The 27,500-nt window shown below is 45.5% G+C and overlaps 1 protein-coding gene across 3 annotated transcripts in view; it reads right to left on the minus strand.

The window, feature by feature from the left end:
* The window catches only part of MGMT (O-6-methylguanine-DNA methyltransferase), a 149,026-nt gene that overhangs the window by 27,148 nt on the left and 94,378 nt on the right, over positions 1-27,500 (minus strand). For all 3 annotated transcript variants that reach the window (XM_062635181.1, XM_062635183.1, XM_062635182.1), the window contains exon 4: positions 4,123-4,280. In XM_062635181.1, coding sequence (XP_062491165.1) covers positions 4,123-4,280 — 158 coding nt within the window. The remainder of the gene's footprint in view (positions 1-4,122; positions 4,281-27,500) is intronic.

The raw sequence follows: 27,500 nt of genomic DNA on the forward strand, positions 1-27,500 counted from the left end.
GGCCTGTCCCTACAGGCCCTTGGCCAAAGCCCCTCTCTGGCTTCCTTGTTGGTTCTTTTAGGCACTGGATATCACAATATATCATATGATATTGATATGATCAGGATTTTGTAATTACTTCCATCCAGAACACATTTGTACTGATTGTTTTATGCTTAGTTTTTAAACACAAATAGTTGATAGAAAGCAATGAGCCACCTGTGCCAAAAAAAGAATCTGAGATATAGAAGTACGCAGGTTAATTCTGGGGTCTCTTTTTATTTTTGAAGGTTGGAGAGGATTGATTTCTGTTTCAAGAAAACCACAGGGAAGTATTGGCTTGTAAAAATCCATTAGATGCCTATTCTATGATACTAAAACAGTGAATTTCTGCTTAGCAAAACTATTCTCACATGAAATGGTAATAAAAGAAGGTGCCAGTCCCTGGAATTTGAATTTTGTGTTGGCAGACAGAAACATTAAAGCTTGTCATCCCTTTGCACGTGAACCTGCCATGTCCAGATATGTGAAGTACTAACGTTTTTGAGCAGATTATTTCATGTTACTTGAAAATAACATCTAAGAGCCCAAACAGAAATGTATTTGCATGCCTGATGAAGCTGCAGGAATGAAAAATGGGAAAGTCAGGAATATTTCTCAACTTTTTTTCTTTAGTGAACTGAATCTCTGCTACCAAATTAACTGGTGAGAGGCAGGGCTGACAGCTCCACTGTATCTGTTACTTAAACCACATTTATTCATTCTATAAATATATACACACACACACACACACAACATGGAACATAGAATCCTAGAATGGTTTGGGTTGGAAGGGACCTTAAGATCATCCAGTTCCAACCCCCTGCATCCAGCTCTGGGGCAGCAGCACAAGAGGGACGTGGAGCTGTTGGAGCGAGGCCAGAGGAGGCCATGGAGATGCTGCGAGGGCTGGAGCAGCTCTGCTCTGGAGCCAGGCTGAGAGAGCTGGGCTGGGGCAGCCTGGAGAAGAGAAGGCTCCTGAAGGGGAGACCTGAGAGCAGCTCAGTCCAGAGACCTCCACATTTAAGACTGTAAAAGTGCGGGTTTGCAAAGCTAAAGGACTTCATCCGGTGGGGACTGTGGCATGGCATGCAGAGAGCAGAGCCCCAGGGCTGCTGCTGTCACAGGCCAAAGGAACACTGGTGTATCTCCAATTTCCTCTGCTCTTGTTGCTCTAATGAGCCATCTGGTTTGCAAACACACAACAGCTCCTCGCTGCAGTGTCCAGCATTGCCTTCTGCAACCACCACCACCACCACATTATAAAGCACAAGTAAAGGAAAGTCAGGGAATTCAGGACTGACCAGTCCAACATTGCCTTTTCCAGACCCACAACTCAAACAAACTCACACACTTCAAAACAACAGGGTCAATTTTTCTTCTTCATATATTAAGGGGACTAATGACCACGATATAGTAACACCAATGAATCACTTCTCACTCTAAATGGTCAGGGATGTTTCGGTAACACCTTGTTCTATGGCATCAGTGCTTCGGATGCACATTTTGCCAATGATGTGTTACAAGAAGGAATGGTTCATTCAGCACTTAGAGTGCTTTTAAAAATGTTTCCCCCTTTCAATAGTAATTTAGAAAATTACAAGCACTTTAGAAAGATTTAAGACCCCAAATAAGCCACGGAAAGAGTAAATGTCATAATTGAGCTTGGTTTTGCCTTGGTAATGCACACACACATGAAACCAAATTACAATAGCACAATGAAACCGTTAGTCTTGGACTTTTACTGTCAGTGGAGGTGATGCTGGAAGGTGCTTGATGTTCACAGAAATCACTGAAATCATGGAATGGTTTGGGTTGGAAGGGACCTTTTCCTTTTAAAAGCAGCTGCAGAAAACTGAACATGAATCGAGAACTCCAGGCTGGATAGGGCAACCTGCTCTAGTGGAAGGCGTCCCTCCCTGGGGCAGGGGGTTGGAACTGGATGAGCTTTAACGTCCCTTCCAACACAAACCAGTCTGGGATTCTGTGACACCAAAAGCACTTTACACTTGTTAAATGTTAAATGAGGAACATCTTCAAGGGGTCTGACACAAGCAAAACCCTTCCTAGATAAGGCTGGCATAGGAAAAAATACTAAATTTGACATAAGCACTGATTAAAACCAAATATCCACCAGTCAGTCCTGATCACAAAAGAACTCCAGGATGGAACTCAAATCACCCGGTATCAAATGACCACATAATCAATAGTCGTATTTACAGGGAAAGGCAGAAACGAAGGGGCAAAGGTTTTGATGATTCACCAGAAGAGCTGCTGATTAATTGAGATGTGAGAACATCAGTGCGATGAGGAAAAGCCCTCCCAGCTTCGGATCCTCATGCTCTCGCTTATGTTTGTTCTGCATCTTTAAGTGCCTCAAGAAACGAGCAGGCACTTTCAAATGTAAATGTGAAAAAGTAAATAAATACCAAATTCCTAATTCAGCAGTACAGCAATTCTGACTTACAGATAAACTGAAATGCCCAATGTGATCCATGACAATGTGTTTTCCTCCTTACCTTTCTACTAAGCAACTCTTGAAAATAGTTTCTTCACATTTTGGACATGCATTTCCATGCCCTTTTTCTACTTTATTACTATCTATTATTTCTCCTACTATTGCTAGGGGAACACCAGAGGAGAACAGGAATGCTATCACATCATTGTGATTTCTGCCAGTTAATTCTTCATTAATGTTCCCATGAGGAACGTGTCCTCCCCAGTAAAACGCACAAATGTGGTCTCAGTCCAAGAACAAGTAACTGAACTGCATTAAACCCCTCTAAACCTGCACAGAACTTGCCATACAGAAGGTCAAAACCCACTGGGACCACTACAGACACTGGGGCCACCAGTTGCATCCTCCACAAAGCCATGGGTGCTGCAGAAACGTGGTGCTAGATGCTCATGGCCACCAGCTATGTCCCATCCCAAACCTGCACACAGCTGAGTTCTGCACCTGGATGGTGCTGAAGAGCTTTCCTTCCTCCACTCAATAATAGTAGCATGTGATGACTGCTTTCCCTCAAAAAGCCTCCTATTAACTAAAATACATAGTTATTTTTTATATAAAATATATAAATTTATATAAAATAAATTATTTTCCTCTTTTAAAAGATCTTCACTTTATTCCAGTGTTGCCTGCACATGGATGTTGCTGCTTGGGGAAGGACCAAAGTCCCCTCTCAACTCTGACCGTAAGTCAAGCCAAGCCTGCTCACGGTGAACCCCCAAACCAACAACTAAAACATCATCATCAGTGCTTAGACCAAGAAATGTCATCAGCCAAACTAAAAAGAATTTAGTAGCTCATTTAGGAATAGTCATTAAAGTAAAAACATTATTTTAAATGATTTATAACCTTCTGGCGGATAACCTGGGAAGCAGAATTCTCCTGATGTTATTCAGAGATGGAAAGAGCAGCAGCAGCAACTATTCCCTACCCAGCTTTGCCCAGTCACGTTCACTCCAACCCAAGTTTTCACAACATGGCTCTTAATTTAATCTGCCCTCTGGCAGGCTAAAGCCATTTCCCCATGTCCTCTCCCAACAGCCACTGTCAAAAGTCCTTCTCCAGCTTTCTTGTAGGCCCTCTTTACACTGCCATCTTCAAATTCAGACTGAAAAATTAAGACACTAAGAGCACTTGCGAAGGCTGATTTTAAGAAAACAAGGTCACAATTCACATAGCTACCTGTCATCTATGGATAGAAAGACAAATAGAATAGCAGGGAGAAACTTTTCTCAGGTCTTGTTATTATGAAAACACATAAATAGCACAACTTCCTTGTAACAATACTTGTTCTTTGCTTAAAACTACCAAAATCTTACCTCTGATAACTCTGAGGAATAAACCCATAGCTACCCTACACAACCTATCCCCAACTGCTTCTATGGCACACGTCAACTGACATGGACACGTGTAATCCTCAGCTACTCGACGTGAAACAAACTTTACGGCAAAGCTCATTGCCCTTTAGATGCATTCATACGCAACCCTTCCAGCCAGCAAGCACTGGGAGCTGAACCACATCCTTTTTATCAGCACTGACCAGGAATTAGGGAGATGGGAGCAGGGAGGGATGGGTGCCACGTGGAGCAGACCTTGCTGGAGCAGCGGGTGGTGGAAGGCTGGCACGGGAAGGGTCGCTGTCCTTGCAGGCTCGCAGAAGTAGGCATGCAGCCAACCCATGCACTGCTGCAGCGGCTCTGTCATCTCCTCGCTGCCTTCATACACCTCACAGATGGCCGTGGACTCTGCCCTGAGGGGAGGGAAAAAAATACAGAATTAGGGATAAAAATTACTAAAAATCTGTATTTGTACTCTACATCAGCAGAAAGAATAATAAGCTCAAAATATTCACAGAATCATGGAATGGTTTGGGTTGGAAAGGACCTTAAGATCATCCAGTTCCAACCCCCCTGCCAGGGACAGGGATGCCTCACACTAGGCCATGTCACCCAAGGCTCTGTCCGAACCGGCTTTGTAAACTGCCAGGGATGGAGCATTTACCACTTCCTTAGGCACCTGTGCCAGCACCTCACCACCTTCACAGGGAAGAACTTCTTCCTTATATCCAGCCTGAACTTCCCCTCTGTCAGTTTGAACCCACTCCCCCTTGTCCTATAGCTTCAGTCCCTGATGAAGAACTCCCAGTATCCAAATCTGGATACAGACTCCACCTTTTTTCTGCTCTGATAAAGATGAAAAGATCCATAACAGCAATGATGAAATGGATCCCCACCACCTCTACAAATGCACTGTGACACAAAGTTTCTTACACCTATAAAACAATTCGTTGAAGACTGAGGAAAATGCCGTGCGTAAGTGAGCAGGGAGCAAGAAGTGCATCAGGGAGCAAGAAAACCACCCAAGTCCATGGTACACAATGCTTCCAGGGTAGGTGGTGGTGAAGCTCCTCCTCCATGGCCCCCAAGCATGCAGTCCCATTTCCCCAAGGACCATCCCTTACGAAAAAAGGAAAGAAAATGGCTTTCTGCTGAACCTGTGCCATCCTCTGCCCCGTTTCCTTCCAGCAGCTGTGGCAGGTTTCTGCTTTCCTCCACTTATTGAATTGGAAGGAAGCAATTGAGAATTCATTTGATTTCCAATGGCAGCTCATGCTTGCAGGGTACTGAGGAGCAAAGCAAGCAAACAGAAAGCACCTGCAAACAAAAATGTACTTCTTCCCTGGCTACTTACTCCTTTCTTTTCCTATGGAAGAGCAATGAAAATGTGAACACTGGATTTGCAAATACCCAGCCATGTTTCCCAACCCTATGCTCTGCCCATTCCCAATGCACCTGAGAGAAATGATGGGGCAACCAATAGAGAGACAATGTGAAGGGTGACTGCCAAACCAGCAACTCCTGCCATCAAACTTCTCACATCCAGACTCTTAAGCATCACTGAGGAGATATCCTAAGGTTATTGCAGAGTTTGCCCCCCAAGCTGGAAATACAACCAGACACGATAGAAACATAGAATCCTAGGATGGTTTGTGTTGGAAGGGACCTTAAAGCTCACGCGGTTCCAACCCCTGCCACGGGCAGGGACCCCTTCCACTGGAGCAGCTTGCTCCAAGCCCCTGTGTCCAACCTGGCCTTCAACACTGCCAGGGATGGGGCAGCCACAGCTTCTCTGGGCACCCTGTGCCAGCGCCTCAGCACCCTCACAGGGAAGAGCTTCTGCCTAAGAGCTCATCTCAGTCTCCCCTCTGGCAGGTTAAAGCCATTCCCCTTGGCCTGTCCCTCCATCCCTTGTCCCAAGCCCCTCTCCAGCTTTCCTGCAGCCCCTTCAGGCACTGGAGCTGCTCTCAGGTCTCCCCTTCAGGAGCCTTCTCTTCTCCAGCTGCCCCAGCCCAGCTCTCTCAGCCTGGCTCCAGAGCAGAGCTGCTCCAACCACCAGAACAAGAAGTTTGTCAATACCATGCTGCTAAAACTCAAGCTGAGACAATGGAAGAAAGAGAAAACCACGGCAATTCTGCCATCAGGTCTGGGGACCGAGCAAACCAATACAAACTCCTCAGTAGGCTCCGGCGTGCTGCAAGTGAGCAAACCCACTTTTAGTCCCCTCTTAGCAGAAAACCCCAGAAATGGAAGTGTGATGTACCAGTAACGGCAGAAAAGACACCAGGGCTGCTTTTGCCACAAGGCACCTCTGCAGAAAGACCAAACGTCTTCCCATGCTTGATCCACATCAGCTCGTGGAGCCGAACACAACGGGATGTCGCTGGAATCACACAGCCCCGCCGCTGCCTCTGGACAGGATAAATGATGTGCAGGAAGGAGCTGGGTCAGGGTTGCTCTCAGCCTGGTGCAGGATCAAACAGCCCTGCCATCTCCTCCAGCCCCAATTCACTTTCTGATTAACTGTTAGCCACCGAAGGCCGCGTCATTACTGGTTAGAAAGTGGCACAGGAGAGGAAGAACACAGAGGTGGACAATTAAAATACTCCAGTCGCACAAGAAGATGAGTTGATGGCTTGGAGCAGAGGCACAACAAAAAGAAAAATCAGCTTTGCAGCCAATGCTAGAAATTAACTGCAATTTGATTTCTCTTTCCATTTACTCACTGAGTTAATGCTTTTGATTTTAATTCTTTATACCTGTGTGAAGTAGTACAATTTGCTTTATAACACTGATGTCTACTTTATGTTACTCAGCGACTTAATAACCTCTTTGCTAAGAAAAAGGTATGAGAACCTATGTCTAAGCTTTTTTTTTGTCAGGAATACCTATGACATGGACCTCAAACCAAGCTCCAAACACCCTGGATAATCCATTATTCTGCACATGTACAGAGCTCAGCAGAATGTGGCTCAGTTTTAGTGTGGATTGTAAGAGCTACGACAATGTAATAACTATAGAACAGGGATAATGCCTCTGAAATCTCAAAGAGAAGTTGGGAGACTTTTCTGCTCCATTTATCCAGAAGAGCATCAAAAGCACTCAAAACTCCAGTAACCTTATGTTTTTCACATCATCTTGTTTCACATCCTCAGGAGTCTGGAAATGATTTGGACTGTAATATCATCATAAAGCCAAGACTACGTCTCCTCACTGCTCTGCAGGCAAGCAGCCCCCAGCTGCCTCCGACCATCCCAGCCTGACACTGCTGTGGTTTCCTCCTGCTCCAGAAAGGCACCAAACTACCATCATTGACCCCCAAAATATGTGAGAAGCAGCATGGCAGCATCAGCAGTGCTCAAGGCCAGGTTGGACACAGGGGCTTGGAGCAAGCTGCTCTAGTGGAAGGGGTCCCTGCCTGTGGCAGGGGTTGGAACTGGAGGAGCTTTAAGGTCCCTTCCAACACAAACCAGGCTGGGATTCTGTGATTATGTGTGTGCAGTAAGTTAGATGCCTGTCTTTATGGTGATGTTGCATGGATAATCAGCTGCAAGTGACTGCCTCATCTACACAGCCTTACAATGGGATTCTTAATTAAAACTACATCATTTAGCTCTTGGTGGTGGTGAAGTCCAAGAAAGAAGGTAAGGTCAGTCCCAGCACAGGAGCCCACTGCATCCCACGAGCAGCCCTGCTGCTCCAACTTACACAGAGCACAGCTATTCAGTGAGAAACTGAACATGAGCCGGCTTCAGTGTGCGCCTGCAGCCCAGAAAGCAACTGCATCCTGGGCTGCATCCAAAGGAGCGTGACCAGCAGGGCGAAGGAGGTGATCCTGCCCCTCTGCTCTGCTCTCGTGAGACCTCACCTGGAGCATTGTGTGCAGTTCTGGTGTCCTCAACATAAAAAGGACATGGAACTGTTGGAACAAGTCCAGAGGAGGCCACGAGGATGATCAGGGGCTGGAGCACCTCCTGTATGAAGACAGGCTGAGGAAGTTGGGGCTGTTCAGCCTGGAGAAGAGAAGGCTGTGTGGAGACCTCAGAGCAGCTTCCAGTATCTGAAGGGGGCCTATAGGGATGCTGGGGAGGGACTCTTCATTAGGGACTGGAGTGACAGGACAAGGGGTAACGGGTTCAAACTTAAACAGGGGAAGTTTAGATTGGATATAAGGAGGAAATTCTTTCCTGTGAGGGTGGTGAGGCACTGGAATGGGTTGCCCAGGGAAGCTGTGAATGCTCCATCCCTGGCAGTGTTCAAGGCCAGGTTGGACAGAGCCTTGGGTGCCATGGTTTAGTGTGAGGTGTCCCTGCCCATGGCAGGGGAGTTGGAACTGGATGATCTTAAGGTCCTTTCCAACCCGAACTATTCTATGGTTCTATTCCATACCACTCCTACTACAATCTGACGTATCTATTTCCATTACAGCTTTTTTTGTAAGACTGAACAAACGAAGGAAGCCAGCTGGCTCTTGTGTCCACACAGCTGAGAGGGGTCTTCCCAATGCTCCATCCCAGCCCCATTTCTTTTGTGTCTTCTGATGTCTGCATAGGATGAAATGAAGGAGAAGATGGTTTTAGCAGAGGGGAGAGCATCAGGAACAGCACCTGTTTCAGTTTAACAGGCTCCTTCCAAACCACTTGCCAAGAACTGGAAGTTTCTAACGTGCTTCCAAAATAAACATGTAAGCAGCAGGTTGGCTTCGGGATCATCCTCAATAGCTTCATCATTATGAAAATCAGAGAAATGCTCCGAGTGGCCTCAGTGGGCAGCCATGCTCTAAATCAGTATGGTTTTAATTAGGTCTTTTACTTCTCAGCTACTTTTTCCCTCTGACAGTCCTTCATAAGCCTTAATGGAACCATTATAAGATGGACCTTGAGTTGTGTGATTTACAATAGAGAGAACTTATCACAATGGCTCTTTGGCAACTTGCTGAGAGTAAAGGTAAGAGCTGGCAGCTTCCAGCATAAATATTACAATGTTGCAGTGGCTCTATACAAATTTATTTGTATATAAATATACAAATTTGTATATTTATACAATATTTGTACTTATGAAATGTAATCGACTGGTTGAACATAACATCTAATGCTCACTTCAACTCCTGTAGCTACATTCACATGAATGTTTTCTCCCTGGACAGATACCTCACACTCCACAGTTTGTCTAAGAAGAGGTTTATAAACTCCTTCAGGTGTTGGGCTAATGAAGATTCTTCTTTATTTCTATTTGGAACAAAAAGCTTCCCAGCTAGCCCAAGTAAATGACCACAAGTCCTGGTAGGCTGCAGTCAGTTGAGGGCCAGTGGTCCATGTGGGCAGACTCTGATAACTCGTTATTACATTGCTCTAACAACTACAACAGTTCTACCCAGAACAGCAGGGATAAAGACCTTAAATAAATATAAATAGAGAAAACCAACATGGAATGTATGTTTTTTACATACAACTTGCCAAGATGAATGGAATGAGCTCTTCCCCCCACACTCTGTGGCAATGGTTGGAACTGGGTGAGCTTTAAGGTCCCTTCCAACCCAAACCAGTCTGGTGTTCTATGATTCAATAAAGGCTGATTGTCCTTTTCTTATATATACCTGTGCTTGTCTTACCAAACCATTTTTTGCCTAGAGAAATACCTGGTGTGTTACTTTTCAAATGGAAGAATCAGCAGTGATTAGAACACAAGAATTAACATTAAAACAAGACTCAGTCATGCAGCATCATTCTTTACATAATAAACATAGCGCTAGCTGGCAGTTTTACTGAAGCCTTCATTGTGAAATTAAACACAAATGCATTTTACCAACACCTAAATGTCATTTAAATAGTCTTTCTTTGATAGATGAAGGCTAAAGCCACCCCAAAACTGCAGATGAATTATCTGGTCTCTAATGATTCCAAACCGATTACGGGATACAGAGCAATCTCGTTAAATTTTATTCAAAAGCTTACTACACTTGTGTTTTCTCTTATTTTTCTATCACTGAAGCCCAGGAGGTTTAAGAACAATTCATTATGTATGAGACCCAACTTACAGTGCTTGACTGTTGATTAATAGGAAAGTTTGCTGTATGTACATTTGCAACATTAGATGCATACAATATGCTAACTTATTCTTTCACCCAAGCTAATTATTTACAAAAATGACTACTTGAGACTACAATTTATTAAACGCATGCATCCAGTCTCAATTTGGCCCCAAAAGACAGTCTGGAATGAAGATCTTTTACTTGATGTGACAACTTCTAGAAACAGTGTTATTAATATTGTAAATGTGGCAAATAAAGAGTTCAAATAGCCGTGTGCCTGCGTTGCATTCCCCCCCCCCCCAACTGAATCAATGAACAAAGCATCTTTTGAGCTTTTAAATTCATTGGGAAGCACAGCCTCATATAGTGTAATTTAGCTTCTTGGAAATGAAGTATCTCTATGATAGCAGTAAGAGATTAAAAAAAAGGGTGAGAGCTGTATAAGTAGAAATAACACCCGGGTTCGTGCTGAACGACCCCACTGCCAGTTCCTTTTAAGACCTATTAAGGAGGAACTGATGCATTTATGGAAGAGCACAAGAACTCAGAATTGAGTAAGACTCACTCCTTGTCTTACTGCCTTTGCAATATTTGGGTTTGAGGATGTAAATTCCTATGGATCCCTCTCTTTTACCCCCCAAAAGCAGCATGTGCACAAAAATTTGGGTATCAAATACAAATACCAACTAAATAGATGCACCTCTTGAGTAAAATACATCAGTATCAAAGTCTTTCTTTCTGACTCTTGCAGTTAATGATGTTAAATTCAGGCTCTACACTGAGGTTGTCTATGGATCAGCACACACAGCCAGCCATGATGCCTGCAAAGCCACTTCCCTGCTTATTCTGTACTCCTGGTGTGTGTGTACCAGCAACCGCGTTAAAGGAGGGAGTGAAACTCCTGTCCTCACATGCCAAGATAAGGAAAATCAATGTCAATGCCCAAAAGACTCAAGTGATAGCACTGAAGGTCATTAAATGCTACTCACTGCCCTGTACCATTAAAGTTTTGATTGGAATCCTATATAGAGAGACACAGATTTCAAACAAGATCTTGCCCTGGGATACAGTACTGGGAGAACAGGGAGGAAACGCAGCAATCAGTGAGCAATGGCCTCCCTAGGAACACAAGGAACACATTCAAGGAAAACAACCCCATGTGTGTGTGGTCTTGGCTTGTTTTCCTGAACATATTTCTTGTGTTTTCAGTGACGTTTATCTCATTATGGACAAAGATCTCTGTTCACACAAGGGTAAGGTGCAAGGACAACCACTAAGAAGTTATGGTTCATCATCCAACTCCATCTTCTCCTCTGCATCCCAATGCCCCAAACTCTGCTTCATTGTCTACTCTGTGTCAACCTACCTTTACATTGCCAGTTTCAACGCTCTACTCTTTCTACCCTTGCTACCACCCATCCTTTGGTGCATCCTCCTTAACTCACCTTGTTTGGACCGTTTCAGCACTACCCAACCTTACTGCTCTACAGTGGATTTCATGGTCCACCTCTTTGCTGGCCACCAGTTCAAGCACTGCTTCCTGTCTCCCAGCCACATTTTCTAGACTAATTCTTGTTTCCTCCAGCTTTTATCCTGCACTTTTCTACCTCATTTATGCTAGCAGAAGCAATTCAGGTCAAGACAACTATAGGCAGCTCTGGTGCTCATCAACACTGTGAGGCTGTATTGCCTTTGTGCTCAGCCCCAGAGACCCCCTTCTCCACTGAGACCCATTGCCCCTCTACAAATGACACGCTTCAAAGGCCTACAGCTGGGCCATATTTGGAGAACAGAAGTATTCCTGCTCTCTTCCTGCTATATTTCTGATATATATATATACACACACACAGAAATATATCCTGCTATATTTCTGTTTCAAACCAGTGGGTTTGGCAGCAAAACAACTGGAAGATTTGCCTATAAAATAAAAAAAAACAACACAATTTCTGTGCATCTTCTCATTGGAAAGACCCACCCTGGTCTAGATTAAGAATGGGGGAAGTCAGGGACATGCCCAAAAGACCCTCAACCAGCAGTAATTAAACAGATGCTCCACATGAAACGCTTTAAAGCAAAACCTCAGCCAAGTCACAAGCAGCAGCACACTCTCACCCAAGACGTGAGGCAACATGAAGCGTAGGTGATATCATCAGTTAGAGCTATAATTAGGTTAAAAGAAAGTCAGTTAATTTTAGCACTTACAAGAAATTGTTACAAAACATCTTTTTTCCCCTTATATAAAAGAATTCTCCCATCAGAATTCCAAGGTCGGTTTTATCACAGGCAATTAACTCTGTTAGGGCTGGCTGCAAGGGACCCTGGAACCACACACCATGCTCCCTTTGCTTCTCCACTTAGAAACTCCTTCTGTTTGGGGTATTTGCCACAGTCCCCCCACTATCTCCCAGCTCTGTGTAACCGCTGTGTAGCACCACCTTATACATAAACCCTAGCACCTCTATCCAGAAGGTTGCCTCGCAGTAACAGCCCAGTTACTAACTGGTATCTGAAGTAAATTTACATTTTTTCTACATATCTAAGATAGATTTAATCCCAATTATGCACATAAATCCTAAGGCAGTTAAAATACACATTACAACCCTGACACTGCGAGACCCGGGCCTCTGATCTCCGCTGGTGCACTGGGAAATTGGAGGAGGAAAACTTCAGGCTGAATTATTGGAACCGGGCTCTGACTTTGGATGCCCACCTTGACGTGTGCTACTGCATGAATTCCAGATGAAAGCGAGCACCCAGAATTATAATCAACAGCACCTGCAGATACTCCAGCCTATTAAAATGAATTAAGATACACATAAATCAGGAACCTCTTAAGAATTCAACTCATCAGGACATTTTTCAAAGCAGCTACTGCCCTGGTTGGGTGTAATGCAGTCTGTGCCCTCTGAGCATCTCCTGTTAGGACCTACCATGGGCTCACTGATGCCTGACACGCAGGGTCTCCCATCAGGGCAGAGACTGCCATACAACCTGATGTGTATGCTCCTGCCACCAGAGACACGCTGCCCATCTGCTGCTTGAAACACATGGAATGAAAGTATTTTCCTCATGTGGATGAGGCCCTTCTGATGTCCTGCACAACACAGCAGCTCTACAAGAGAACAGATGGCAGGAAGGGCACCAGTCAAAGCCCCTGAGGTCAGTTTGACCCTCCCCATGTTACTGTGAAGCTTCTTCAGTGTGAAGAAAGGGGGTACGTTTATTGTTTGCTAAACCAGATATGAGCACTCAGAAACCACAGACACTGGCATCAGATGAAACGGTCATGAAACTTGTCAAGATCTGGGATCCTAGCAGACATTCACCATCCAAAGTTCCATGTCAACACAGGTTGAGAACAGGACCCGTGGAAAACACTGCTAGTACATAGAATCCTCGAATGGTTTGTGTTGGAAGGGACCTTAAAGCTCCTCCAGCTCCAACCCCTGCCACGGGCAGGGACCCCTTCCACTAGAGCAGCTTGCTCCAAGCCCCTGTGTCCAACCTGGCCTTGAACACTGCCAGGGATGGGGCAGCCACAGCTTCTCTGGGCACCCTGTGCCAGTGCCTCACATGCACAGTTAATAAATATGGCCAAGAGAAGACGATCCGAGCACTGGGAAGCCGTGTGAGGAAAGGCTGAGAGCTGGGTTTGTTCAGCCTGAAGAAAAGAAGGCTCCAGGGAGACCTTATCATCATGTTCCAGTATTTAAAGGGTGGCTACACAGAAGAGACTCCCTTTTGACAAGGAGTCCCAAGGAACAGACGAGGGGTGATGGGCACAGGTTACTCCTGGGGAGATTCTGACTGGACACAAAAGAATTTTTCCTAATGAGAACAACCAGACACTGGAATCATCTCCCCAGGGAAGTGGTGGATTCCCCAACAGCGGACACTGATAAAGTCTGGCTGGACAGGATGCTGGGACATCTGGTCTAGGTCATGCTGTGCCAAGAAAGGTTGGAGCAGATGGTCCTTGAGGTCCCTTCAACCGGTGTTTCTATGAGTCTCTCTCCAAAGCTTTTTACAGGGATTTGAGACAGTCTCCCATACTCCTTGGCAGGATCTTTCCTAAATGGGATTACCCAACGGAGAACCGCCTCTGGCCTCAAAACCCCAAATACAACTCCACAACAGCAGGAAGGACACAAAATACTCAGCACTTGCCTTCATTTCAAATCAACATTTGTCTTGTTTACTGCTTGCAAGCCCATGGATCACCTCCTTGGAGGCTTTGTGCAATTACATCCCATTGCACACAGGATGGTCACTTCTGCACGTGCTGAGAGACCTGCACCCATACTCGAGGTGGCCTGGCAGGCACAAAGAGGGAAGCCCTCTTGAAAGCAACAGGACCCTCTGGAAGCAGCACGGATCTTCCCACCAGCACCACTCCTCACCCAGGACCATCTCCCAAGCATCTCCCTCTGCCACAGCTGCTGCCTAGGTCTCCCTCATCAGGCAGGACAAGCTTTCTATTCCTCCGAGGTAACCAAGCAGAACCCAATCCCAGCACTGGAAAACCAGCAGGGCACATCAATAAACCCAATAAAATTAGTGTTTCAAAAAAGCTGCTGTTCTAATTAACTGAAATAAGAGTCCATGAACTGCTGCTGCAAAAGAAGCTTGTTAAAGACCGAATATGGGAGCTGTAATTTACACAAACTCACCCCTTCCTGGACCAACTGGGCCTCAGCTTGTCCCTTGCTTTCTCCCACCTTCCTGCAGACCTCTGGAGCCCAGTGGGATGCTCCCTGCTGGGATCCAGGAGCTCTGGAACCTCTCCTTGCAGAGGAGCTGCCCCAGGATCACAGAATCCCAGACTGCTTTGTGTTGGAAGGGAGCTCAAAGCTCCTCCAGCTCCAACCCCTGCCATGGGCAGGGACCCCTTCCACTAGAGCAGCTTGCTCCAAGCCCCTGTGCCCAACCTGGCCTTGAACACTGCCAGGGATGGGGACCTGCTGTATCCTTACAATCACATCCAAACCCCACCAAAGGGGAAAAAGTGGGATCTAGCGGAAGCTGTGAATTAGAGTTCCAGCACTGGGGCTTTCCCCATTGATGTCCTGAGGCAGGAGAGATGGAGATGCTCACAGACCATCCTGTCTATGATGAGACAAACAAAACTACTTTCCATAACTCGGTTTTGAATGGTGGAGGAGTATTTTCCAAGCAATGCTTTCATTCGTCTCTCCTCTGAAATAGGGAATGGCGCCTGGGGACCGCTGTCCTCCGAGCTTTAGGTGCATCTGCATTACAACCCCATTAGCTTGTGTACTACACTCATTAATAAATAAGCTCCCCACTTAAGTGCCTTTCTTGTAAATTGGTTTATTCTGTTCCATATAAATAATATAAATTTCTCTTATCAAGTATAGTGGATTTTTCTCTTTACCTATGTACAGACACTACAGTAATTTAACCTAAGAACATGCTTCATACAACACGCTTCCTCAACATCCCCTGTCATCTGTCTGTATTTACTATGGCAGCTGGAGTATGTTAAATAGTTAGCATAGCATAAACTAATGCCTTTAATAACTGGCATAAGTATATTGACCATATGTCAAAAGTAAAACAAAAAACCCTACTAAATGGATAGTAATTGTAATTGTATTTTAAAACACTGAGGTCATGTTTAATTTTGAATCCAAGCTCTTAAAATGTGCTTCCTGGCAAGGATAGAATAATAAAGCCCTTAAGAGCAGAAAACCCCAAAAGTCGGTTATTATTGCAAATCTCTTTTCCAGATTATGAACGCTGCAATAAACAAACTGAATAAAAACTTTGTTTTCATCAGAAATACTGTCACTGCCTTTGAAAGCTGCAGCTTGATGTTAGAGGATGATCTAACTCGGCTCTTTGCCCCAGCTTCCTCCTCCCTGCAGCATCCAGGTGCTTGGCAGCTCAGCCCAGAGCACTCTGTTGCTACAGGGACACCAGGGACGTTGCTGGTTGTGTCCCACCACATCCTCCCATGCTGCTCGCCAGCTCCTGCAGGGCTGCAGTGCCTGCTTCTGGAGACAAGCTGGAAAGGGCCTTAAAGCTCCTCCAGCTCCAACCCCTGCCACGGGCAGGGACCCCTTCCACTAGAGCAGCTTGCTCCAAGCCCCTGTGTCCAACCTGGCCTTGAGCACTGCCTATCACTACAGCCATCATCTTCTTATGTTTGAAAGCCATCATCTCCCCCACATGTTTGCCCATACACTGTTTTCCTTCCTCTCATCCCCCTTGCAGCCTGTGGAAACGACAAGATCCAAAACAATTCCCTGCCAATCATGAGAGGTCAAATCAAGATTTCATTTGCATTATCAAGAGTCAGAGCAGCTCCTCCAGAGCACCTGTAATGCATCTGGCCGGACCTCTCCTAAAGCCACGTCCGATTAGCCCCCCAAGTGAACTTTTACTTGCCCCTTCTAATGGGCTGTGTTGCATTTAGGTGTGCAAATGAGGGACTACTTGCTAAATTAGCCATGTTAGGGGCAGCCAACGGGACAATTCCCATTTGAAGGGTGTACACACTACACACAACTTACAGCCTAGGTACATAACCACTGCGTAACACCCAGCCACCACTGAGAGAAGCCTAAAGGTCCCACATCCACTCATTAACCAGGGACTTCTTCTTTAGCTACTGGTTTCATTTTTAAGATGACAGCACAAATCAGTGATTATTCCTGGCAGTGCTCAAGGCCAGGTTGGACGCAGGGGCTTGGAGCAAGCTGCTCTAGTGGAAGGGGTCCCTGCCCATGGCAGGGGTTGGAACTGGATGAGCTTTAAGCTCCCTTCCAACTCAAACCTGTCTATGATTCTATGATTATATCCCCAAAGACTCGTCTTTACTAACGCCTACCTCTCCTGGAAAATAACTGAGCATTATTAAATGACTATAAACTTCTGAAGGTTGAAGTTTGTAAGAAACAGGCATCATATGAACCCTTCCACAGTTTACACATCATTTACACAGGAGAGAAAAGGAAAATAGAACTGCAAAGATGCTAAAAGCTGCAGGCACGTTCCTCTGGCTCTGCACAAGGTAGTGTAGTTTAGATAGCTGTCACTAACACCAAGGGGTTTATTAATAGGCAAAAATTAATTGTATGTAGACTGAATTAATGAGATGGAAAAACATGCATATTTCAGCTAATACAGAGGGGAACGGCCTCTACTGAGGCATCGGTAATGAAGTGGTAGGGCCAAGGCGCTGATGTGCGGAGCAGCTATCCAGTGAACCACAGTGCTTGACTGATGGTGTAGGCTGGAATGCCGGCAAAAAAGCCACTGTGGAATGTAAACAGCAGGCAAAGGGGGGTGCGCCCAGCGCTGACCCCCGCGCGCCGCCGCCACCACGCAGTCATAAATAAATGATTAGATGTAAAACCTCCAGAGGTTTTGCCTTTTCCACAGCAATTACAGGAGCAGATTATTACCATTCAAGTAGGGCTCCAGTTAAAGTTCATTGACTGGCAGGAATCATTCATTGCTGTCCCCATGTCTTAAGTCACTGTGACAGAAAATCCAATGTTAGCATGTACTGTGAAAATTTTAACAAGCCGAGTCAATATGCACTGAATGAACACAGTCTGGAGTTAAAATATATTACTGTCAATAACAGATTGAATTAAGAAAGTATGAAGCTTCAAATCTGATCAATGTCAGCCAGAAATTTCATGTACTTTATATACTATATTAAAAGTTGTCACACAGACAGACGCACGCAGGGATTTTTTTTGCCTCCCCTTTCTATCTTAAGCTCCATTTTTGGCTTGAAATAATGACAATAAGGTTGGTGGCGGAATAAATCGCACTAATGGTCTGGAGCTCAGCACTTCTCTTCCAAATGAACAGTTCATTTTCGCCCTCTGATTATTTGTACATGCTTAGAAATACTTCGCAAAGCTTCCAGGCTTTCCCCTGCCCTCTGACAGCACCGCAATAGACTGCGGGAAGTCAGGCGGTGTGCATGTGTTTGTAAACACAGCAGAGGATTTTCCAAGCAATGTGGCATTAAACACTGCTCTGGGATAAGAGCAAACCCTTGCTTTTTCAGCAGTGGCAATGTGCATGAAAATCCTTTGTGCTCCCGGTATTTCACCAGCCATTATTAAAAATACACCCAAAACCTTCCAGCATAGGGCACATCTGCACATTACAGATGTGTTTAAAAGTGTAATTACTAAGAACACACCAAATCCGCAGCCTTGTTTCTTTTTAACGAACTCTAACAAGTCTTATATTTTCCATCAGCTGAATTTAGCTCAGAGAACTGCCACCAAGAGCTCTGCTGAGCTGCTTGAGGATGATGACAGAGCTTGGACCATGCGTGGCATCACTGCCTGGACACACATGGACATGCTGAGGGCTGGCAGAGAAAGGAGGAGCCAACTCATTCACTAACAGGATGGAAAGGGCCAATGAAGCCATATATCCTTTTCCCTGGTATCTGCTTGTTCTCCAGGTAACTCATGCCATTCATTTAGGGCAGGTTGGGCACAGGGGCTTGGAGCAAGCTGCTCTAGTGGAAGGTGTCCCTGCCCGTGGCAGGGGTTGGAACTGGATGAGCTTTAAGGTCCCTTCCAACCCAAAGCATTTCAGGATTCTATGAGTCTTCTTTTCAGATTATACAGATTTATGCTAGATAAAGAGGCAGAAAATTACGGACTAATGACACAAGGTTCTTTGGATGGTTACATATGGAGAAATAACTGTGCGATGGAAACCAGAGGATTTGGAAATTGCCCAAAGTAGGCACACATTGCTATTACAGATCTAAACCCATAAACAGTGGACTTGACCTTCATGAATTTTCACTGATGCTTTGAAATAATCTATTCTCTCCTCTTTCCCCATGTCTGTGAACCTCAGGACAGAAAGTTCAGCTGTGGACCGCCTTCTCCTATGCTTTAAAGGTAAACAACCCAGAGGCTTGCACAGGTACCAGAGTATCAGCGTCACCATCTCTACAAGAAAACGCTTACTTCAAATAAAGAAACTGAGGCCAAGGATTGTATGAAAGGCTGGACCAGATGATCCCTGAGGTCCCTTCCAACCTGGTGTTCTATGATTCCATGAATTACTGCAAGAATTTTCCTCTCATTGAATCACAGAATGCTTTGGGGTTGGAAAGGACCTTAAGATCATCCAGTTGCAATGCCCTGCCATGGGCAGGGCCATCATTTAAGCAAAACTGGCCCATGCCAGCTTCCCCCACCAGTGTGCACGAGCACGTACATATGACTAAAAGCCCTAAAAAATCACTAGTTACTACACAGCAACCAACGAATCTGTGCTCTGAGCATGTCCAACAAGAGACACGACTGCACTGCTTCTGCAAGAGAAACAAGGTATGCACAGCTAATGACGCAAATGAGCTGGCAAATCTTCATCTTGTGAGCTATGATCACATCATGAGCTTATGGTTCAGAAAGATGCAGCAATTAAATAAACTGTTACCTATACACACTGAAAATGTCAAACTCAATGGGTCTTTTCCCTTCCTCCAGTTTAACTTTGCCTTTCATCCCTTCTTTTAGACAGAGGGAAGACGAATACTATATTGAAAGGTTTCTCCTTTCCCTTCTTAAACTTTATGCCCACTCTTTCTAAGAGGATATCTTCTTGACAGTAACAAATGAGGACGATAAGAGTAAGGCATGGTAGTGAGAGTACTTTCAGTATTCATGACCTGTCAAAGTAACTTTATGACCTAGCAGCCAGCTGCTATAATTCCAATAATGACCTACAGATGCCAAAATAATCTAAATTTATCGCTCTTTTTCTTGTGGCCAGCTCTGGCCTCGCCGATGAGAAGAGCTCCTCTTGCCTGTGGTGATCAGGGTTGGGAAATTCACTGCAGGAGAGCTCTTACCAGGCTGAGAGCGATGCTGACAGTGTCCCCATTGCCCCACAGACCCCTCTGCATCCTCAGCACAATACCGACTCACCGGTACCACATACACAGCAGCCGCCGGAGGAAAATGCTTCTGCTGCAATGTTCCACCTAACAGAGCAACAGCAAGAAAACAGGCGCTCCAACAGCCTCACTCAACAAGAATCAGTTAGAAATCCATGTTTTGGGGGGTAGGAAACCCAGCAAACACACACATCAATGCTGAATGGGATTCTGCTTTTCCCTGCGGTGTAAGGTCAGAGCTGGGAACTGCTTCCAACACCTGACTGCAAAGCAAATAATACCATAGAATCTCAGACTGGTTTGGGTTGGGAGGGACCTACCTTAAACTTGGGCAACCTGTGCCAGTGCCTCACCACCCTTATTATGATAGAAGCAGTAATATAACTACTGCTCCCTCCCATATGCACCTCCCGTATGAAGACAGGCTGAGAAAGTTGGGGCTGTTCAGCCTGGAGAAGAGAAGCTGCGTGGAGACCTCATAGCAGCTTCCAGTATCTGAAGGGGGCCTATAGGGATGCTGGGGAGGGACTCTTCATTAGGGACTGTAGTGACAGGACAAGGGGTAACGGGTTCAAACTGAAACAGGGGAAGTTTAGATTGGATATAAGGGGGAAATTCTTTCCTGTGAGGGTGGTGAGGCACTGGAATGGGTTGCCCAGGGAGGTTGTGAATGCTCCATCCCTGGCAGTGTTCAAGGCCAGGTTGGACAGAGCCTTGGGTGAGATGGTTTAGTGTGAGGTGTCCCTGCCCATGGCAGGGGGTTGGAACTGGATGATCTTAAGGTCCTTTCCAACCCTAACTATTCTATGAGTCTGTGAAGTTACTTGTCTGCTTGAAGGAATGTGCATCCAGTGGTACACCCTGAGCAAGGAAAATGATAATACTGTTTATGCTGGGTATACTTAGCCATTTTGTTTTAATAGTTATGACGTTTACTAAGGTTGTAATCCATTTTCAGCCCCATGACAATGCCAACGTGCATTCACTCAAATAAGCTGGAGACTAGAATAAACCAAGCCCAAGTCAATGCTGATTTACAGACTACCATTTGCTCCAGAACAGCAGGAACAACCAAGTCCCAAGAAGTGTTCATCCACATGAAAAGATGATGGCCACAACAGAGCCCAGGATTAACATTTTTTACTCTGAACTGTGTATTCCAGCATCCCAGTCCAATGCCTCCTCTTCCCTTATTCTGCTGACAACCGACTAGCAAGGCTTTGGGATTAGAGCTGTGGGAATTGGACATCAAGTAGAAATAGCTAAGACACATACTGGAATGAAGTAACATTCTACTTCTGTAGAATCGCAAGTGTAGTAAGTGAATATGAATGTTTCTGCATACTCTACTTTGACCTGAGAGAGGCTGGAAGAAAATCAGGCCTAACCCTGGTAGGGAGCAGGCATTCTAAGTCCTACAGAGACACTTCATTTCAAAAAGGGGCTGTAGAATGGGAACTGTGAGGAGCAAACTCCATAATAAATCAGCCCAAGCCCTATCTCCAGCCCAGTAACAGAAATAAAACCAATACATATCAAGACCTGCTCCATCCCCAGCAACTGGATCTGGAAGAGAAACCAGGCACTTGAGGCAGCTCTACCTGAGCATTTTCTGAAGCAAGGTACCGAAGTCAAAGCTAAGGAGTTTATCTGAGGCAACCAGAAGATCCAAAGCACGTTCAACTACATTAATGGTGCTCATAAGCACTTGAAATTAAGAGATCGCTATCTATGCAACATGATGCCTATGGAAAACCTGAAAACTAAGAGCCATCCCCAAGAAGGAGGCTTATCTGGCAAGATAAAACATTACATGTTTTGAAAGTTCAGTTAAATGTGTGCTTTAGAATGTCTGCAAAATGTTCAGACCAAGAACTAGGTAAGTTTTGCACTCAGAAATTAATTAAATCCAAATTTCACAAAGTAGCCCTATTCAGAATACATACACACACATCATCATCACATACTATTAGTACAGTAATAATAAAGAATAAAATCAAACAACAGAACTAATTCTGTTCATTAGGAGATTCCTGGAAAGAGAATTCCAGGAAAAACTGGAATACAGCAAGTGTGGCTCCTGTCTTCAAGTAGGGAAGTCCTTGGGAACTGCAGGCTGGTCGGACCCAGGCTTGCAAGACAGACGCCAGAGCTTAACACTACACACACAACTGGATACAGAAAACTTGCACATCAGCATCTCAACTAGGTCCCAAATCTGGACAAAACCAAATAGAATATAATCACAGAATGGTCTGGGTTGGAAAGGTCCTTAAAGCTCATCCAGTTTCAACCCCCTGCCACAGACAGGGATAGCTCACACTAGATCAGGTCACCCGACCTGGCCTTACAAACTACGAGGGATGGAGCATTTACCACCTCTTTGGGCACCCTATGCCAGCGCCTCACCACCCTAACAGTAAAGAACCTCTTCCTTATATCTAACCTAAATCTCCCCTGTTTCAGTTTGAACCCAGCACCCCATATCCTATTGCTAGGAGTCCCCTTCCAGCATCCCTGTAGCCCTCTTCAGATACTGGAAGCTGCTCTGAGGTCCCCACACAGCTTCCTGTTCTGCAGGCTGAACAGCCCAAACTTTCTTTGGGAAACAGCCTTTCCTTCTTCAACAAATTAAAGCATCCAAGAATTTCCCTATGCTTTAACCAAAGCAAAAACGTTGGTTTAGCAGCCAGAGCCTCCCACCAGCCATTTGCAAGGTGTCAGTCAGTGTTTCCAAAGACATTTAAAACCAGAGATACCAAGGTCTGAGTAATCAGGAAAAGCAAAACGCATCACGTGTATGACCTATGCATAAACACAAACCCCAGAACAGACTCATCACCCTCTGCTCTGAAGGGGTCTCTGCCTTTGTCCCTTTCAGCGTGCAATACCTTGATCAGATATTTCTGCTGTTCTTGATTGAGCATAACCCCCTATCTGGTAATTGCTGCTTTGAAGATGCTAATAATGAAACCTAACTCTTCTTTATGTCCTAACATTTTTCTGCATTAAGGGTGAGTTTTTATAGCGTTTTTCCCCAACAAGACATCCTGCTTGTAAATAACACAACATTAAGTGTCATGATATAATTGATTTTCTAATGAGGTTTTCAAAAAGCATTATATTTTTGCTTGTCAGAAAATCTTTACAACAGAAATAAGTTCTTCCATATTTATTCCTTATAAACTGAACTTTTTATGCCTACAGTGAAGTTGAGGTGGATTCAATCATGCAGATTACCACAAAACAATGTATTCTATCCAATTTTTTAGGGTTCTCCATGTTTGTATGTTGGGCTGTGAAACTGGGAGGAAAGCAGTCCTTAGTGGTGTGCCTGGTTTGGGGACAACCTCAGCCTGGGATCAGCAAAAAGACTGTGTGTTTGGGTACAAGTGAAACTGATGTGAACCTGGTGCAGCAACCAAGGCGCTGTGGTAGACACAACCCCCAAAAGGATCCAATGTAGTCCTCTAGAAAATAGAATATACAAGTTCTGCTACTTTGGAAAATGTTGTGGATGATCATGGAATGGTTGGGACTGGAAGGGACCCTCCTTACAGCTCATCCAGTCCCAACCCCTGCCACGGGCAGGGACCCCTTCCACTAGAGCAGCTTGCTCCAAGCCCCTGTGTCCAACCTGGCCTTGAACACTGCCAGGGATGGGGCAGCCACAGCTTCTCTGGGCACCCTGTGCCAGCGCCTCAGCACCCTCACAGGGAAGAGCTTCTGCCTAAGAGCTCATCTCAGTCTCCCCTCGGGCAGGTTAAAGCCATTCCCCTTGGCCTGGCCCTACATCCCTTGTCCCAAGCCCCTCTCCAGCTTTCCTGCAGCCCCTTCAGGCACTGGAGCTGCTCTCAGGTCTCCCCTTCAGGAGCCTTCTCTTCTCCAGGCTGCCCCAGCCCAGCTCTCTCAGCCTGGCTCCAGAGCAGAGCTGCTCCAGCCCTCCCAGCATCTCCGTGGCCTCCTCTGGACTCATTCCAGCAGCCCCGTGTCTCTCTTTTGCTAGGAGCTGCAGAGCTGGACACAGGACTCCAGTCTTCCCGGGAGCCTGAGTCACCCTAGGATGGGTTTAGATGCCAGTAACAGAGTTTTGTGTTGCCCGAACAAAAATCATATATTTTTATCTGAAGAATTTATTCAAGCCACCTGCTCTTTGAGACAATCTGTAGCTGTCTGCACTATGAAAAGAAAGCTCATACTTCTTGCACCTCCAGGATTCACCCTCTATTGATGGATAAAAAGGAAGCAGGAACATATATAGATACACGTGCATGTGCAAACAGAAAATGGGGGTAAAGAAACGAAAGTTTCTACAATATCATACTAAAACAACACCAACCATCTTGCTTCTGACTCCTTCAGACAGTCTCAGCACACAGAACCACCAGAAATTATGATTTATAGCCCTGAATTACTGCCGGGCAGTTCCACTTGTAGCTCCCCCTTCAATGCTTGAGTGATGCATTATTTATGAAGATGGACAAACACACACTTGAGCCTGGATTTGCAATTTGGCACAAGCTTTATAAAAGGACCCCAAAAAGACAGCAGGCAGGTGATGGAACTGGAGCTCACTGTGTTATCTGGTTAGATTATCAACCTGGAGGAGTGGGGCAAAGCAGAGGAAACCCTTCTGCAAAGGGGATTCTAAAATCCCTTCACAGCTATTGGGAAGCTGTTCCACAAGTATCACAACTAACAGATGGGTGCCTACTCATTAAATCTGATGCCTATCAATATACTTTCCCAAGACCAAGTGTCCATAAAGGCTCTCCTCGCCCACATCCCTAAGGAGGGACTTGCCTGCAGGCTGTCCTGCTCATGGACACCCGCTTGCCTGAGGTTCGGAGGAATATAATCATGTTCTTAGCCCTTGGTCAAATGGGGCTGAGACCATCCATCACACTCAAAAGTAAGCAGAGAAAAGTTAATGAGAAGGACGATCACATCAGCCTTACTTCTACAGGAAGGGACACAGAAAAAGAAGGACAAAAAATAGCCTGTAGCACACTTGGAGAAGCCTTGTCCCTATGGAAAAACATCTACCCCAGCCTCTGAACTGCATTTTCTTTCCTCTGCCTCATCCATGCTCCCTGCCAGCGTATCCTGTGCTGTTCCTGCTGCTTCCTTAGCAGCTATTAACCAGGGTTTTCACAGCAGGACACCCACTCTCCTGCTCCAGAGCTGTTCCCCTTCGTATATCCTTCCACTTATAAACCTGGCTCTGCACTACAATGGATGCTTTCATCTTGAGATACAGGAGAGCCCCTCTTCTAAAGTGACACTGCTATGGGTGACATGGTTTACTGGTAGTCCTGGAGTAAAGGTTGGACTCGATCTTAAAGCTCTTTTCCAATCTAGTTGATTCCATGATTCTATTCTATGGTATTGAAACAGGATTTGCCAAGTGGTGACTGCTTTCCCCCTGGTCCAGTGAGGGTGGCAGTGCCCAAAGGGCACCAACGTGCTTACAACCAATGCCAAAGGTACTGCCAAGGATGAAGTTAAACAATGTTCATGTCCAAAGGGCACCAACATGCTGAAGTGCAATGCCAAGAGTACCACTGAGCACAAAGGCAGGGTTAAACGTTCACGTACAAAGTGAAACCAGCATTCTTACAATCAACACCAAAGATGCCACTGAGCACAAAGGGTAAAGCAACATTCACATGCCCTGGTTCTGTAGCTGCACCTAAGCCTGGGTTTCCTCAGAGGAGTCTCCTTGGATGGGATGCAGACTCAGCTGGAGCTGTATTTCTGTACAGCTCTCCTTGTCTGACAGGGGGCAAAACTGGATGGCAATTCAAAATAACTCTGTAAACCTCTTGAACTGGCCACTAACATCAGCCTGAGCCTGCTCTGCACCGCACTACAGCCCAGCCTCAGCACTGCCACTGTGATGCGAGGTGATGCTCATCCCACCCACCGCAGTAGCCAAAAGATCTCCCCTTTCACGCTTCAGCTTCCAACTCTTGTGCTCCCAAACTTGGATTTTCCAGCACGTACTGGCGGAACCGACCCATCAGGCCCCGTTTCCTCTCTCCGGAGGGTGGCTTTTGTTCCCTTTCGTCCTCCTCCAAGGCGCGGGGCCCCGGGGGACGGCCGGGCTGTCAGCGCCGCTTCCCGACCCAGCCTAGTGGAACCCCCGGTCTCCCTCCCGCGCTGCCGGGGCCACGGGGAACCACTGGCTGCAAGGGAAGAGAGACAGAAAAAGCACAAGCAAATGAAGAGAGACAGGAGCTAAGATCTGGATGGATTCTCCCCCCCCTCTTCCCCACTCCATAATCTTCACAAAAGTTTCCTTTTTCCTTCCGTCTCGCTTTAAAGAGCCTTTCTGTTGTGAAAGGATCAGGTTGGTGGGATGACAGGTTTTCCATTGTATAAGCCCTCACTCTGGCTTTTCTTCCTACACAGATGATAATATCGCAAGCCAAAACACTGCTGGGCTTTTTGTGGTTTTCTTCTTTCATTTTGCTTGTTTTTCCTGGGTTTGGGGGTTCTTTTTGTTAATTTGGCTGGTTTTGTTTGACTTTTTCACACACTCATTAAGCCTTTCCTTTACTGACACCTCATCACCCAAATTTTTAATTAAAATCAAAAGAACCCTCCTTTTCCCTTCTTATTTCAGCTTCTTCCTACGTCTCATTCCAAAGCAACCATAGGAAGATGTCCATATGGAGGGTGCCCTGGGTGGTGGGATGGGGGTGCTCCCCCAGCACTGCTGCCTAGCTCCCAGCCTGTCCATACCATGGATCCCATGGGCAGCACCACACATGATCCTTACTCAGCTCCTGTTTTCCTTGTCTTAAAAAAGGCCATAAATAACAGTAAAAAATCTGTCATTATTTTTACATCATTAGCAATACTGATGTTAATCAAAGCACTGATTTAATTACAGACACGGAGGGGTGCAGCCAGAGGAACCGCGCTGCTCATTGCTTTAGCATCCGACGTGCTTCATACACATTACTGCAATGTAAAGAGAAAAACGTTTCCTCAGATGGCACTCTTTGCTCCCCACTCTTCCTGTGACTCCAGGTCTGACAGCGTGCAGTGATCAACGTCACACCATTTAGCCTAACAGCGCAATAACAACATAATCAGTGCTGCATTTACCTCTGCTGTTGCCGTGTTTGAAACACGTTGTGAGATAAAACATGATCAAAATGAGTCTTTTATCCCCCGATCTCTTTAGTTTTACTATTTATGTTTAAACCCCCACCTCCTATCACACCAGAACCACCCCCCCAACCGATATAAGCAGGTTTAAAACAGTTGCCGCAAGCACAGTGACATCTCACGCAGGTATTATAAAAATAAACACTTAAAAGAAAACTCAAGGCCATTAACCATGATGCCTTATCTCAGGGGTAGCCAACCTTTTAGGATCTGGGGACTATTTGACATGGTTTCAAGGGCTGCATGCACATGCTGTCCTGAATCCAGCCCCATGGGATCCCGTGGCCAAGCAAACTTTGCAAACAAGCTATCCAGGCACTGCAAAGGAAATAAGATGGGCATGCAGAAGCAAAACTCGTGAACAAAAATGTGTCTGGAAACACTTCACAAAGCCTATAAAGGGCAGATAAGCAGAACAGAAAGGAAATGTTTCAGAAATCCAAGGAACTCAAACAATGATCATACAACCAGCCCTTCAATATCTTGCAAGCGCATTAATTCTGTGGCCGT

The sequence above is a fragment of the Pezoporus occidentalis genome, unplaced genomic scaffold (genome assembly GCF_034315485.1).
Source record: "Pezoporus occidentalis ecotype Australia unplaced genomic scaffold, CSIRO_AGI_Poc_V1 ctg45, whole genome shotgun sequence".
Lineage (NCBI taxonomy): Eukaryota > Metazoa > Chordata > Aves > Psittaciformes > Psittacidae > Pezoporus > Pezoporus occidentalis.